Raw genomic sequence first — 15,745 nt, 5'->3', positions numbered from 1 at the left:
GTTATCTCACAATGGCTCCCTGCGGCCCACAGCCGAACACTATTAGCTCCATCCAGCTCAGTGGCTCAGTATGGGGCCCTAGACAATGCCCAGAGTTCTCTGCACTCCTGCTCGATGTCTCCCAAAGGCAGTATAACTGACCGCCAAGTCCTAAAACACCAAAACAGTTCACAGGTAAAGCCTTTCCAGTTTGCAGTCTCACTGCTGCTTGTACTTACAGCTGCCGGCGGGATTAGGTTGATTGGACACACGCAACCACTTGGCAGTTTTCCACTGTTTTTGTCCTCCTCTTAGGGTCCAGAAGTCTCTTGCTGACTCCCTGTATCCTCAAAGGGATGGTTATAGGCAGATCCCACCAGCCAGAGATGCCTGGAGTCTTATCTCCCCAGACTCAGCGTGCCCTGTTGCAGGGAGGCTGTTACTCGGCCACCTTCTTGGATTGTCTTCAGAGCAGTCAGAGGAGTGAAATCCTACGGCATGCGTGTGCTGGATGCTGTCTGTACTCAGTGCTCATTGATTTGTGGACTCCAGTGAAGGCAGTAATAATCTTTCTTTAGGTCCTGTAGCTCTAGAAAGATAATCTGGGCTAAGCCCTAACGTTGTCCGAGGTCAAATATTTGGCTCCCAGATGAAGAACTTCCCAAAGCACCCTAGTTTGGTCTAGAGTAAGGCAACTAGCCCAGGGGAGGGCAGCTTTCTCCTGATCTCCAGAAAGCAGCAGCTCCACACTTGGGTAATTTTAAATAGAACCAGGCTTTAAGTCTAGTAGATAATTCCACCTCAAACTCAACATGACTAAAACATAACCTGCCCACTTGCTCTGTATCCCTATGTGCACTGAATACAATTTTGCATATAATTTCAGGAAGTTCATAGATCTCAAGAAGCATGATTCATCTTTGATGAAAATACAATTTCAAGCAGTGGCAAAAAGTGAATTCTGAAGCAAATGCTGCAAGAAGACTTCTGACTCTCACTTCATTCTTTTCATATAGATGACCTTGCTATGAGGGTTTGTTTGTTTGTTTTATTTTATTTTTAGCAGTAGTATCAGGGACTACATTTTATGGTCTTCCAAAGAATTTTAGAACAATTAGAATTTTGGAACAATTGCATAACCACCTAAACTGACGTTAAAGGGTTTTTAAATGATGCTGCCACTATATAAACACAATACATACCAGTATAAAAACATAATATGAAATAGTTTTGAGTAGTCACTTTCAACCAGAAAATGAAATTTGCATAGATCACATACATGAAAAATTCTTAGGTATACACTTTAGCTTATACCCTTTATAATAGCAACATAAAGAAAAGTATGTGCACATTTACATAGTGTAAATTTTCACAGAATGTTATGAATGTCTAAATTATAGACATTACCTATATAGAATTTAAGACAAAAATGTTAGTGGCTTGACCTGAACTCAATGGGTTTCACCTAACTAATGTCAGGTCAAAACTAAAAACAATTAACGGCTTAATATCTGCTTAGATCAGTGATTTTCAACCAGTGTGCCGTAGCAAACTGCTGTGCCATGAGAGGATTTTAGGTGTGCTATGAAAATTTTTAAAGATCATTAATTAAATTATTTTCAAAAGAAGTTCAAAGCATAGTAAGTATATTCTTTATTTTTTTTACTCTTTTTTTTTCTTTTTTACAGACAGAATCTCACTCTCTTGCCCTTGGTAGAGTGCCATGGGTTTACAGCTCACAGCAACCTCCAGCTCTTGGGCTGAGATGATTCTCTTGCCTCAGTCTCCCGAGTAGCTGGGACTACAGGCACCCACCACAATGCCCAGCTATTCTCTCTTTTATTTTGATCAACATAATTTCAGTGTGCCATGGAAGTTTAACCTTAGGTTTGGGTGTGCATGAAATAAAAATGGTTGAAAAACACTGATGGAATCATTCCATTCCTGGATGGGTTATTCCCACCTGGTTATTTTTCCTAAATAAATAACCTAAATAAAAAACCTAAAATCATGGTTTTAAAGGACACATAAACTACTGATAGAAAAGGCTTCGCAGAAACATGTGGGTGACCCTTCTATTCAATATGATTTAATTTGTGGTTTAACCTTTGTGAAAATTAGCAGCTTGACAGAGGAGGGAAGAGCTGGGAAGGAGAAATCAAATGAGCACACCCCAGTGAGCAACTCTCTGTAGGTGCTTAGCCATGCCTGCTTCCTTCACATGGCCCCACAGAGAGTAGTAGTTCTAAGAAGGAGAAAGGGGTTGAACTGGTTCATGTGAATGAGCTGGTCTGTCTTCTGCAGAGGTTCTTTTCCTAATTTTACTGTGGGTATACTGCCCTTACTTGAAGGTCTGCAAATTCTGTCGCTCAAGCTCTTTGTTTTCCAGTTTTTCTTGAACATGGTCTAGCTTTGTTTGCAGGTGATTATTTGTCTGGAGAGCTTGCTCCAGACTTAGAGCCAATTTCCTGTTGTCTTCTCTAGCTATATCTAGAGATTTTTGTAAAGGCTCCATCTGAAAAAGAGAATAATGTTGTTAATCCCACTGTAACAGATGCAAGAAGTTCATAAGACTATACAATCACTCCTTACACTGTATCATCAGTACCACTGAAACAATAATTGGTGCTTGGAATATACATGTGAGAACTTATTACAGAAATCTATCAGGAGAGTCTTAGAAGGCAATGGGAAGGGCCTATACCTTGAACCTCTCTGTTCATCAGAGAGCTATGGAAAACAGAGAGCCAGCTTAATTTATCCTAATTTTTAAAAGTTCAAAGTAAATTCTGCTTCCTGATCCTATGATCATCTGGTCTTATTCTCTAGCAAGATAAAAACTAACATCTCAGCAGCGCCTGTGGCTCAAGGAGTAGGGTGCCGGTCCCATATGCCGGAGGTGGTGGGTTCAAACCCAGCCCCGGCCAAAAAAAAAAAAAAACACACACACACACACACATACAAAAAAAAAACACTAACATCTCTTTCTTATATATTATTTCAGAAAAAGCTTATTTATATGAAATATCTGTGTGTATTTTATACATATACATATGCATATTGTATAGATCTATATGAATTTATGTACATATACCTGTGAGCACACGTTTGTGTGTGTATCTCCTTATTAATAGCAGAATCACTCCATCTACTTATGAGATTATAAATTATTTTCTAAGCCTTTTAACTTCTGAAATCATTTGTGCATAATAAGTGTAAAGAAGATAGACCGATTAATACAAAGAAAATTACTGGTCAGTGACTCATCATAAGACTGCAGATCTATTTCCCATTTGTAAATATCACTCTCTAAAACTCACTGAAAAGGAAATTTACCTAATTGTTTCATTTTTCCAAAACAGCAAATATCCTAATAAAACTAATAGTATCCAACCTTATCATCTATAAAATCCCGGTCTCTACCTCACTACTGTGCTGGGCATCCACAACGAGCATTCTTGCCTGCCACTGGTCCACTTCAGCTTCCAGCTTCTGCACCCTCTGTTGGTTGAGAGCCCTAAAAATAGACAGCATAAAAAGAGTGGTAAGAGTGACAAAGAGAGCAAAAAGAATCATTTAGGAATGGAACTACCTGGGATTTACATAACACTCTTCTTCCAAGATGCTGAAATAGCATCATGCATAATGGGCCACAGATACTCAAAATATCTGAGATTTGGTAGCTGATGATTAGTAGCCTCCACTTCAGGTTATGAAAATAAGGCTCCTAGGAATTAAACAACTTCTCCCATCTATGATTCAATTTGGCTGGATACATTAGCTATCAATACATGTTATTAACTTATGGGCTGATAATTTTACACTATATATGAATACATGTGTGTGTACATACAGGTGTATGTATATATATATTTTTATAAACTGTATAGTAAAAACAATTACCTCTACAAAGATAGGCTTGCTGTTGAAATTTTTGTTTCTAAATGCAACAGCTACCTAGAATTTATGGTAAATGGTAAACAGTATTTTTAATACCATCCTGTTAACATTTTTTAAATTCAAAGGAATATACTTTTATACTATGTTAAAAAAAAGATAATCACAATCAAGAAAATAAAATTCACATGCTCTCTAATAAAATAGAGACAACATATTCCACTCATACAATATATTTTAGAGGCCCCATTAAATTCGGACCATTTGATCTTTAACCAAAATGAAAATTTATGCAATTTTTGAAACAGTGAAGGGGTTCACTTATTTTTTTTTTTTACTTGGGTTTTTTTAAATTATTTTTAGAGATGGAGACTCAGGTCTCAAACTCCTGGTCTCAAGTAATCTTCCCATGATTTGGCCTGCCAAAGTGCTGAAATTATTACAGGTGTGAGCTACCACACCAGCCAGAGTTTACTTACAAATATGGTTAGAAAGTTCTCAGAATCACTCACCTTAAACAATTATTAATCTTAAAATAGGATAGTAGTAAATGGATAATTAATTGAAACTAAAGTAGGCACTTAGCTTCAATTATCTTAACAATTACTATTCTGCAGACCCAAGGGTAGAATTAGGTTTAAGAGGTGCAGAAAGCAGCAAGGGTAAAACAGTAGTATAGCTCTTCTCTTTCTAGAATACATATTCCTTCACATCTTGACAAAATAGGGAAATTTTGAATCTCTGGAAATCATATTTATTTCTAATTCTAGATTTTTTTTCTAACTTGCTAGTTCTTTAGAGCCATTTTACTAGTCTTTTGCAAAGCAAGCATTAGAAAGTGACTTAATTTACCGACTGGACACTGTTCCTTAGTACAGCACAGCAACATCAAGCACAGAAAACCCAGCACAGGTACCTTTCTTTCTTGAGGCCTGCAATCTCGGAATCCCTACGCCCAAGCTCTACTTGTACTTTCTCCAGAGCACCTTGCATCTTACTATGAGAAGCCAGCACGTTCTCCAACATGATTGTGACTTTGCAGTTGTCTTCTTTAGCCTCTGCCAATTGTCGCTGAAAGTTTCCCACCTAACAGAAAAAGAAACAAGACAAAGATATTTGATCCTTTCTGCTTCTGTGTCCCATTACTTCTAAGAAAGAGCATGGAAAGTATATATGGTAGAATGCTAGGTGGAATAATTAAAGTGTGTTTCTAAAGTTATTGTAGTGAAAAAAGTTATTGTCTTAGTGAAAAAGACTCCAGATCCTATGGAGAATTCTGTAGCTACCCTATTGTTGTGCTACAAAGCACACACTACCCAGAGACATCAGGTCAACACATCTTGATTCCAGAGGTAGTCCCAGGCTGGCCTCTCAACTGTCTTCTGATGGGGTCGGACCAAAAGTATACAACTGAAACTTATCAGAATTATCTGAGGAAAAAAAGTGGAAGCTCCTGAGGAATGATGTAACTCACAGCCCTCCTCGGGGAGGCAAAGTCTAGCCCTCTTTGTCAAAGAGAAGTCTGGGATGTGACCTCTGTTCCCATTAAACACACACACTGTTAATGAGAAAGTATCACAGGAATATGTTAATAAAACATGAGTTTGAAGGTTGTTATTACCAAGGTCAGATGTTTTCAACAGAAAAAATTAGAACTTTCTCTTTTTGAATATTTTACGTCAGAAAGGTAAGAAAAAATTGGGAGTTATGTATGATATATTTTTAAGGGAAATACTTTTAAATTACTTTACAGTTATCTTTTCTCTAGAAAAAATAAAACTTCTTCTGATCAATCCTCATTCTTTCTTACTAATGGAAACGAAGTAAGGAACAGGGCTCATAAAAGATTTCATAAGTACATCATGTCAGTAACAGACTTCCAGAGGGTGCCAATGACTTGCCTTCTTACTTTCCCTTTCCTCCAAAGCCTCAAGGTCCTCTCTTAGCTTCTGACTCTCCTTCAGGGCTGCATCGCGACTCATCATTGTTCGAGACAGCTCCTCTTCATTTTTTTCAAGTATAGATTTCACCTGAGAAGAAAAAAGAAAAAATACATACTGTTCTAAAACACAATAAATCAGTGATTAGAGTAAGAGATAGTAATTTAGAAACAACATTTAAACTGTTTAAATGTATTTATTGATTACCTTAAATAAAACCCATTTTTATTCCTTTAAAGAAAACTATAGGGCGGCTCCTGTGGCTCAAGGAGTAGGGTGCCAGTCCCATATGCCAGAGGTGGCAGGTTCAAACCTAGCCCCGGCCAAAAAACAAAACAAAAAAAAAGAAAACTACAGTGAAAGTATCTATGGATAAACGTGGGCAAACCTACTGTAGTAGTCAGTCTCCATGAGAACACAGGAATGAGGAGAATAAGACTATCTATGAAGCTCAGAAGTAAAGTGGGGGAGAAATTGATTACCATGAAACCAGATTTCTTTTGAAAATGTAGCAAGTAAACTAATAAAAGCAAAGATGAATAAGTACTCAATAGTGTCAAGAAAATAGTATTAAAGCAGAATGAATCCTAATTAGAAGAAAATTATCAGATTTTCTGAAACACTTTTACTAGATCTAATCATTTCAGATAATCATACTATTTTAAGAATTACTTTTTAAGACCCTTTTATTCAAAATAATTATAGACGAATAGGATGTTGCAAAAATAGTGCAATGAGTCCTATGTACCCTTTATTCAGCTTCTAATGATGACATCATATGTGTAATTCAACTTCAAATTATGAAACTGACATTGGTACATTATTAGTGACTTAACTAGATTACAGAGTTTATTCAGTTTTCACCAATTTTCAACCTCCATTCACTTAGGTATGTGTGTGTATACCTATTTCTTTTGTTTGCTTGTTTGTTTGTTTTTGCAGTTTTGTCCGGGGCCGGGTTTGAACCCACCACCTCCGGTATATGGGGTCGGCACCCTACTCCTTTGAGCCACAAACACCAACCAGCATGCCTATTTCTACATAATTTGATCCCATACACATATTCATGTGGCCACCACCATAATCGAGATGCAGAACTATTTCATCAGCACAAACTAGCTCCCTTGTGCTTTGTCTCTACATTTTTCTCTCCCTCCAAAAATCCATCTTTTCTCTGGCAACCACTAACTTTTTCTCTATCTTGACTGTTCTATCCTTTCAAGAATGTTATTTCAAACATTTTAATATAAATTTCTGAAGAGGTAATACATTGATATTATTCTTTAACAGTTTTTACTGAGATTGCTGATATATAAGCTACATTTACTTAAAGTAACACTGTACTGTAAGTGTACTATTTGCTAAGTCTTGAAGTATGTGTAAGCCCTTAAAACCATAAACCAAGACAGTGAACATTTCCATCATTCAAAGAGTTTCCTGCTGCCCCTTTCTAGTCTCTCCTTCCTATTTCCCTATTCTCACACTCCCACCCAAGATAACCACTGATCTGTTTTCTATCACAAAAGTTAGTTTGTATTTCTTAGTATTTTATATAAATATTATAGAATCATATTACATGTTCTCTCCTTTTAAATGACTTCTTTCACTCAACATAATTTTTTTTTTTTTTTGAGGTAATCCACCCGCCTTGTCTTCCCAGAGTGCTAGGATCACAGGCATGAGCCACTGTGCCCGACCCAGCATAATTATTTTGAAATTCATCTAAACCATTACATGTTTCAATAGTTTACCCTTTCTATTCCTTAGTATTTCTATTGTATGGATATATCACAATTGACTTATCCATTTACCTGCTGGACACCTGAGTTGTTTCCAGCATTAAGCTATTATAAATAGAGCTGATTTGAGTACTTGTGTACAAGTCTTTGGGTAGATATCCGCTTTCATTTATCTTTGGCAATATTAATACTTAAGACTGGTTGGATCATATAGTGGTAGTATGTTTCACTTTTAAAGAAACTACCAGCTGGGTGTGGTCGCTCATGCCTGTAATCTCAGCACTCTGGGAGGCCAAGGCAGGAGGATTGCCTGAGCTTAGGAATTCAAGACCAGCCTAAGCAAGAGTGAGACCCCTTCTCTAAAAATGGCTGGGCTTTTTGGCCGCTGCCCATAGTACTTTGGAGGCCGAGGAGACAGGATTGCTTGAGCCCAAGAATTTGAGGTTGCTGTGAGCTATGATGCCATGGAACTCTACCCTGGGGTGACAAAGTAAGACTGTCTCAAAATAAATAATAAATAAAATTTAAAAAATAAAATACTATTTTCTAAAATGATTATACTAATAGGTATATGATAGTGTCCCATAGTGGTTTTATTTATATTTCCCTAAATCAGTGGTTCTCAACTTATGGATCACAACCCCTTTGTAACAATGAAAATACATTGTGGTATTGGGAACGTTGAGAACCACTGCCCTGAATGATTGATGTTAAACACCTTTTCAAGTGTTTATTTACCATCTATATTTTTGGTGAAATATCTGATCAAATACTTTCTCCATTCTTTTTTTGGGTTTTATTCTTAATGAGATTTTGAAATTTTTTATACATTATGGAGAGAAGACTTTAGAAATCACAGAAATGCGATTTGCAAATATTTTCTCCTATAGTTTAAAAGTCTCTTCATTCTCATACTGTCTTTGAAGAGCATAAGTTGTTAAATCTGATAAAGTTCAATTTATTACTTTTTGTCCTTTATAGATTATGCATTTGGTCAAATCTAAGAAATCTTTGTGTAATTCAAAATCACAAAAATTTCCTCCAAAAGTTTAACAGTTTTAGGATTTATATTTAGATCTATGATCAATTTTGAGTCAATTTTTACATATGGTATAAGACATGGATAGAAGATTTTTTTATTTTGCATATGAATATACAATTACCCCAGTAGCATTTGTTGAAAAGACCATGTTCTGTCTTCAGTTTTGTTAAAAATAAAATGTTCATAACATTCATTATTTTGAATAGGAGGCTCCTTAACATTATTCCTAAAGTACAAAAGGACTGAAAAATCTCCCAAGTACCCCGTTTTCGTCCTCAAAAATAATGTTGCCAGTTTATTATGATTCATTTCTTCAAACTTTTATTTTTATTTATTTATTTGAGACAGAGTCTCACCCTGTCGCCCTGGATAGGGTCCCATGGTATCATCATAGCTCACAGCAACCTCAAACTCTTGGGCTCCAGAGATCCTCTTGCTCAGAGGATAGAAAATAGTTTTTTCTGTTTTTCAGTAGAGATGGGGTCTCTTTCTTGCTCAGGCTGGTCTTGAATTCCTGATAAATAATCCACCCACCTCAGACTCCCACAGGTGTGAGCCACCACAATTGGCCTTATTATGATTCATTTAAAAGATATATCCCAGGCATGTACAAGTAAATACATATGTATATATTATCTCTCTCAATCTCTTTTGCATGTAGATAGTAAAATTCTATATATATTCCTCAGAATTTTGGTTATTTAACCCTAATAATATACTTAGGCAGTATACTGCAAATTATGGATGCATCATTATTTATTTAGTTAGCCAGTCGTTTCTTTCTTTTCTTTTCTTCTTCTTTTTTTTTTTTTTAAAGAGACAGGGCCTTGCTGTGTTGCCCAGGCTAATTGATGTGTTTAACTCATGGTTTCTACTAATTTTGAAATATGTTCCTTCTATATCTAGTTGATTAAGAGTTTTTATCATAAAGGGTACTAATTTTCTCAAAGATTTTCTCTGCATCTGCTGAGATGATTGTATTATCTTTATTTTTGCTGCTATTCATGTGGTATGTGGTGAGTAACATTTATCAATTTAGGTATGTTGATATGTTTAGGTAGCATCACCTTGTATCCAGGGATTATACCGCTTGGCCATGGTAGACTATTTTCTTGATGTGCTGTTGAATTTGGTTTACTATTATTTTATTGAGGACTTTGCATCTAGTTTTCTTTTCTTTTGTAATGGCCTTTCCTGGTGTTGCTATCAATGTGATACAGGCCTTCTAGAACAAGTTGGGGAGAATTCTCTCTTTTTAGATGCTATGCAATAATTTCTGCAGTACAGGAACCAACTCAGTTTTATATAAAAGCCATATATGACAAACCCATAGTCAACCTCATAGAGTGGCGAAAAGTTGAAAACATTCCCACTAAGAACTGGAACAAGACAAGGTGCCTATTGTCACTTCTATACAACATAGTAGTAGAAGTCCTAGCCAGAGTAATCAGGTAAGAGAAAGAAATTAAAAGTATCCAAATCAGGAAAGAAGAGGTCAAACTATCACTTTTTGCAGACACAATATGACCTTATATCTAGAAAACCCCAAAGATTCCACCAAGAGACTCCAAGAATTGATAAACAAATTCAAACAAAGTGTTGGGGTAGAAAATAAACATATACAAATCAGTAGCATTCCTATACACAATTAACAATCAAACTCAGAGTTAAATCAAAGACAATACTATTCATAATAGCTACAAAGAAAATAAAATACCTAGGAATATACTTAACCAAGGAGGTGAAAATCTCTACAAAGAGAATTATGAAACACTAAGAAAATAAACTGCAGAAGATATAAACAAATGGAAAAACATATGCTCATGGATTGGTAAAATCAACATTGTTAAAATATTCATACTACCCAAAGTAATTTACAGATTCAATGTAATCCCTACCAAAATACTGGAATACCAATGCCATATTTCACAGATCCAGAAAAAATAATTTACATACCAATAATTCTAATTGGTTTGTTTGGAACCATATTTCACAGATCCAGAAAAAATAATTTACATACCAATAATTCTAATTGGTTTGTTTGGAACCAAAAAAGAGCCTGACTAGCTAAGGCAATCTTAAGCAAAAGGAATAAATCTGGAGGTATCACATTACCAGACTTCAAACTATACTACAGAGCTATAGTAATCAAAACAGCATGGTATTGGCACAAAAAATAGAGACATTGACCAATGGAACAGAATAGAAAATGCAGATATAAAACCACCCACAGGATGGTGCCTGTATCTCAGTGGGTAGGGTGCTGGCCACATACATCCAGGCTGGCCGGTTTAAACCGAGCCTGGGCCAGCTAAACAACAATGACAACTGTTAACAACAAAAAAAATAGCCCATTGTGGCAGGCTCCTATAGTCCCAGGTACTTGGGAGGCTGAGGCAAGAGAATTGCTTAAGCCCAAGAGTTTGAGGATGCTGTGAGCTGCGATGCCATAGCACTCTAGAGAGGGTGACACAATGAGACTGTCTCAAAAAGAAAAATAATAATAAAATAAAACCACCCACAGTCATCTTATCTTTGACAAAGTAGACAAAATATACACTGGGGAAAAGAGTTCCTATTCAATAAATGGTGCTGGGAAAATTGTGTAGCCACATGTAGAAGAATGAAACAGGATCCGTATCTCTCACCACTCAGAAAAATTAATTCAAGAAAGATAAATGACTTAAATATAAGGCATGAAACCATAAGAATTCTAGAAGAAAATGTTGGAAAAACTCTTCTAGATATCACCCTAGGCCAAGAATTTATAAAGATGACGCCAATGGCAATCATAAAAGTAAATGAATGTGGCTTGATTAAATTAAAATGCTTCTGCACAGCCAAGGAAATAATCAACAGAGCAAATAGACAAGCTATAGAATGGGAGAAATTATTCACAATCTATACATACAATAAATGGGTAATAACCAGAATCTACAAAGAAGTCAAGCAACGCAGCAAGAAAAAAAACCCAAATAACCAATTGAAAAGTGGGCAAAATAAATAAAAGCTTTTCCAAAGAAGACAAATGGCCAATAAAGATATAAAACATTAAAAGCAGACCTACCATTTGATCTACCAATCCTACTACTAAGTATTTACTCGAAGAAAAAGAAGTCATTTTATAAAAAAGACACCTGTACTTGAATGTTTATTGCAGCACAATTCACAATTGCAAAGATGTGGAATCAACCAAACTGCCCATCGATCCATGAGGGATTGACAAAATGTGGTATATTTATCCATGCAATACTACTCAGCCATGAGGAAGGATGACTTAATCCCTTTGCAACCATTTGGATGGAACTGGAGACCATTCTTTTAAGTGAAGTATCTGAAGAATGGAAAAACAAATACCACATATTTTCACTATTAAATTGAAAGTAACTAAAGAGCACATAAGCGGGGGAAGGGGAGAGAAGGGGATGGGCGAAAAGCTACCTAACATGTACAATGAATGCTGTCTGGGTGACAGGCACGCTTATAACCATGACTCAAGCATTATAAAAGTTACCTTGTAACCAAAACTATTTGTACCCCTGTAATACCTGAAATAAAAACAAAAACAAACCAAGAAAAACACTCTTGGTCTCAAGCAATCCTCCCATCTCAGTCCCCAAAGGTGTGATCCACTGTGCCCAGCTGTCAGTCTCTTTCTGTGGAATTTTGCTTGTTGAATCAGTTGGTATTAATCAGCAATACTTCATTGAGCAACTCTGTAATTGTGTCGTGTATAAGCTAGTGTAATTGTAGAAAAAATTACTGAAAGTATAATGGTGGGGTCAACGATGTGATAAATATTGCCAATTGCTCTCCAAAGGAGGTTATGCCATTTTACACTCCCAACAGCAAAAAGAAGAATGTCTTTTCCCCACATCTTCCTCAACACTATTACATTTAAAAAAAATTTAATGTGAGGCTGGGCGTGGTGGCTCATGGCTATAATTCTAGCACTCTGCAAGGCTGAGGTGGGTGGATTGCCTGAGCTCACAGGTTTGAGATCAGCCTGAGCCAGAGCCTTATCTCTAAAAATAGCTGGGCATTGTGGCGAGCACCTGTAGTCCCAGTACTTGGGAGGCTGAGGCAAGAGAATCGCTTGAGTCCAAGACTTGAAGGTTATTGTGAACTCTGACACCACAGCACTCTACCGAGGGCGACAAAGTGAGACAAAAAAATAAAATAAAATAAAATTGCCTGAAACATTTAAAATACTTTAACTTTTTCTGTAAGAATCTCAGAAAAGCATAAAGGATGACTTATAGGTTTTGAAAATCTGTTGGATTTTGTTCTCAAAAAGTACACAAGGAAGAATACAGTTTTTAATATTTTACCTGTTTTATAAGTTAAATTAAAAAGTCACTAGTAAAAATGCTTACAGTAGTCTACTTTAGAAGATAGGCTATAGTACATTTAGTATTTTCTTTTTTTTAGAGACAGGGTCTTGCTCTATTGCCCAGCCTAGAATGCAGTAGTACAATCATAGTTTACTATATAACCTTGACCCCTGGGCTCAAGCAATCTTTCTAGAGTAGCTGGAACTATGAGCATATGAACCACCACACCTGGCTGATTTTTAAAAAAAATTTGGAGAAATTTTGAAGACTTAGCATCTTGATATGTTGCCCAAGCTATTTTTAAATATCAAGCAAAGAAGGATACTTTAATAAATTTTTTCTAGAAAATATTTTTTAATGTTCTACTTCCTGGGGCTTTTTAGATTAATGTATTTCAATTTAAAAATGAGGCTTTATTCAAGCATTTTTGCTCAAATGTTAAGATTAGATAGAAATTTTGAAGTTTTAAATCAAAAGTAGATAAAAAATAACTAAATTGTTACTGTTAAGTCACATTTTTTCTATGCCCACAAATTAATCAGAATGATAGTTTCCATCTGTATAATCAGCTTATTGTATTTGTGAAGAACACAATTTCCTTGTTGTTACTTGTATCTTCAAGAATTATTTTTCTAGACTGTTACACTTTTTCTTCAATTTGTATAAATCTGAAATTTTCCTAAGATTTAATCTGTGGTCTTCACTTACCGAATCCCGTTTAAGAAAAATCGGTGAGTCATTTCTTGGTAATGGTCTTGAGGCAAGAATCTCTATTTTGCCTTCTAGTCTTCCCTGCATGGTTTTAATAGCATTTAAAAGAGTCTTTAGAGAGATTCTAGAGTCTGCAATCTCCTGAGACGTTTTCACAGAAGATACAGTAGGTGCAAAGCTCACTCGGCGGGTAGAGTTAGGAACACTAGGCAAACCGACTAGAGCTCTTTCCTTCATACTGCTTACATGGGGCCTATAGCCTTCAAGGGATTTAGAAGACAAAGGCCTCTCTGGAGACTTCTTTCTTCTTGGAGGCATCGCCAATGAAAACAATAGAAACAGCTACACCTATAGCTATATTTCAAGTAGTACCCACTTTACCAGGAGAGACAACTCAATGTTCTAGAAGAAGCCACAACAGAAAGTATATTTGAAAGTATTCCTTTGCTTCAGAATGAAGAGATGAAGAGATTACACTGTAAAGTATACCCTAGTGAAGAAACAGACATTAAACCAAATTCCCTGCAAGAGAGCGTATCTAATGAGGCCCCTTTAACAACTTTGTGACCTCATCACTCATCACTGATTCAGGTGGTCAGAACCCTATGAAGATTCCACTTGAAGACATATTTCAGTTATTTGGCTACTAGGGGTATATATACATAATTATCATAGACACAGAAGTTACACATGCTTATACTAAGAGTTAAAAGATTTTTTAAATACTCAGTCTATTTACATTCATGGTAAATCTGTAAGTCACTGAAATGAACCACTTTCTTTTGGTAACACCTTCCCAGGTGAAGAGTATATGTGGGAATTTTTAAGGGAAGAGCTATATCTTGATGTGTTTATATTACTAGTTTATAATAGGATTATAGAGTATGGACAGAAGGAGTACACAAACAGTAATACTGACTCAGAAGAGATTATCTGGCATTGAGTGCAAAGTGTGAGACCTTGTCACTTTAATATTTTGGGTCATATTCGTCACTAAATGTTGTACATATCTTGCTTGTTTAACTTTTCTCTATTCTTTTGTTAAAATGTTATGTGACCTATGGAAGGTTTTCAGCCTTGAGAGCCACCATGCTGACAGGAAAGTCCCTTCACTATTACTCTCTTCCAGGCAAGCTTCTGTCTGTTGCAAGTGCACCTTGATGACATGGAGTACTGAATTTGCCTTAAATTCAAAAGACAAAGATTCTTGTTCCTCATGTCTGCCAAAAATTTTAAGCCTCAATTAAAAAAGTCCTCCATAAAAGCATTTCTCAGTGCTTGTAATGATAACAATGCTCTCTATGAATGATTAACACAATATTTTTTTTTCCTGAAAGGCATAACTTTCTGTTCTCTAAGTTTCTTGAGTACATTCCTAACCTTTTAGAAGCAAGTTGAATGACACAATCCTGCTTCAGGCATCTTTATGAATTTCACTGAGCTTTAGCAGAACCTTGTGCTTTAGAAATATTTGTTGAATTGAGTCAGTTGAGAAAATATTTCATCTTTCCAGGATTGTCTGGTAAGATGGGGAGAAGGGGGTCAATTTCTTAAAAACTAATATAATAATCTGCTTTTGTAGCTATTAATCACACCTGAGTATATTTGGCTTCTAGAGCCTTATTCAACTTGCGTAGATGATCGTTCTGTGAACTGGTTTCAGTATAAGATTGTAGTTGTTCTTCTAGCTGTTTGACTTTTATCTAGAGGAAAAGCAGAAAAGTAATAAGAAAACATAAAAATAATTTTAAATAAACAAAATTTAAAAACATATATTATACATATGTATGCACTCCAAAAGGAAAAAAAATCACGAGTTTAGCAAAAAAATTACAGTGAATCCGTAACACTTGCAAAAGCAATCCTAAGTCTTTTTAATCATACCAAAAAATGCTATTTCAACTCCTACTTAAACATAGGTTATAGCCATTTAAATGTACCAGGATAATTCATTTAGTTTCTATTGCTTATGAAAACACCAAAGAGCCAGACTCATGAATATAATGGTGAGATTCTGTGGCTAATATATTTCAATTTTAAAGAAATTGTGGTACATGCCATTAAAAAACTTTTTTTATGATTAGACTTGTCAACTTACAAGAA

The 15,745-nt window shown here is 35.8% G+C and overlaps 1 protein-coding gene across 3 annotated transcripts in view; it reads right to left on the bottom strand.

The window, feature by feature from the left end:
• The window catches only part of CCDC150 (coiled-coil domain containing 150), a 108,329-nt gene that overhangs the window by 16,940 nt on the left and 75,644 nt on the right, over nt 1-15,745 (bottom strand). The window contains exons 15-20 of one of the 3 annotated variants that reach the window (XM_053598397.1): nt 15,238-15,345; nt 14,765-14,825; nt 5,778-5,908; nt 4,793-4,962; nt 3,403-3,496; nt 2,325-2,494 (exon numbers count right to left, since the gene is read on the bottom strand). In XM_053598397.1, coding sequence (XP_053454372.1) covers nt 2,325-2,494; nt 3,403-3,496; nt 4,793-4,962; nt 5,778-5,908; nt 14,765-14,825; nt 15,238-15,345 — 734 coding nt within the window. Of the gene's footprint in view, nt 1-2,324; nt 2,495-3,402; nt 3,497-4,792; nt 4,963-5,777; nt 5,909-13,639; nt 13,961-14,764; nt 14,826-15,237; nt 15,346-15,745 lie in introns of those variants that run through there. The other 2 variants (XM_053598398.1, XM_053598399.1) reach the window with 2 other exon arrangements.

This window comes from Nycticebus coucang, chromosome 7 (assembly GCF_027406575.1).
Source record: "Nycticebus coucang isolate mNycCou1 chromosome 7, mNycCou1.pri, whole genome shotgun sequence".
NCBI lineage: Eukaryota > Metazoa > Chordata > Mammalia > Primates > Lorisidae > Nycticebus > Nycticebus coucang.
This window is presented reverse-complemented; position numbering and strand designations above follow the sequence as displayed.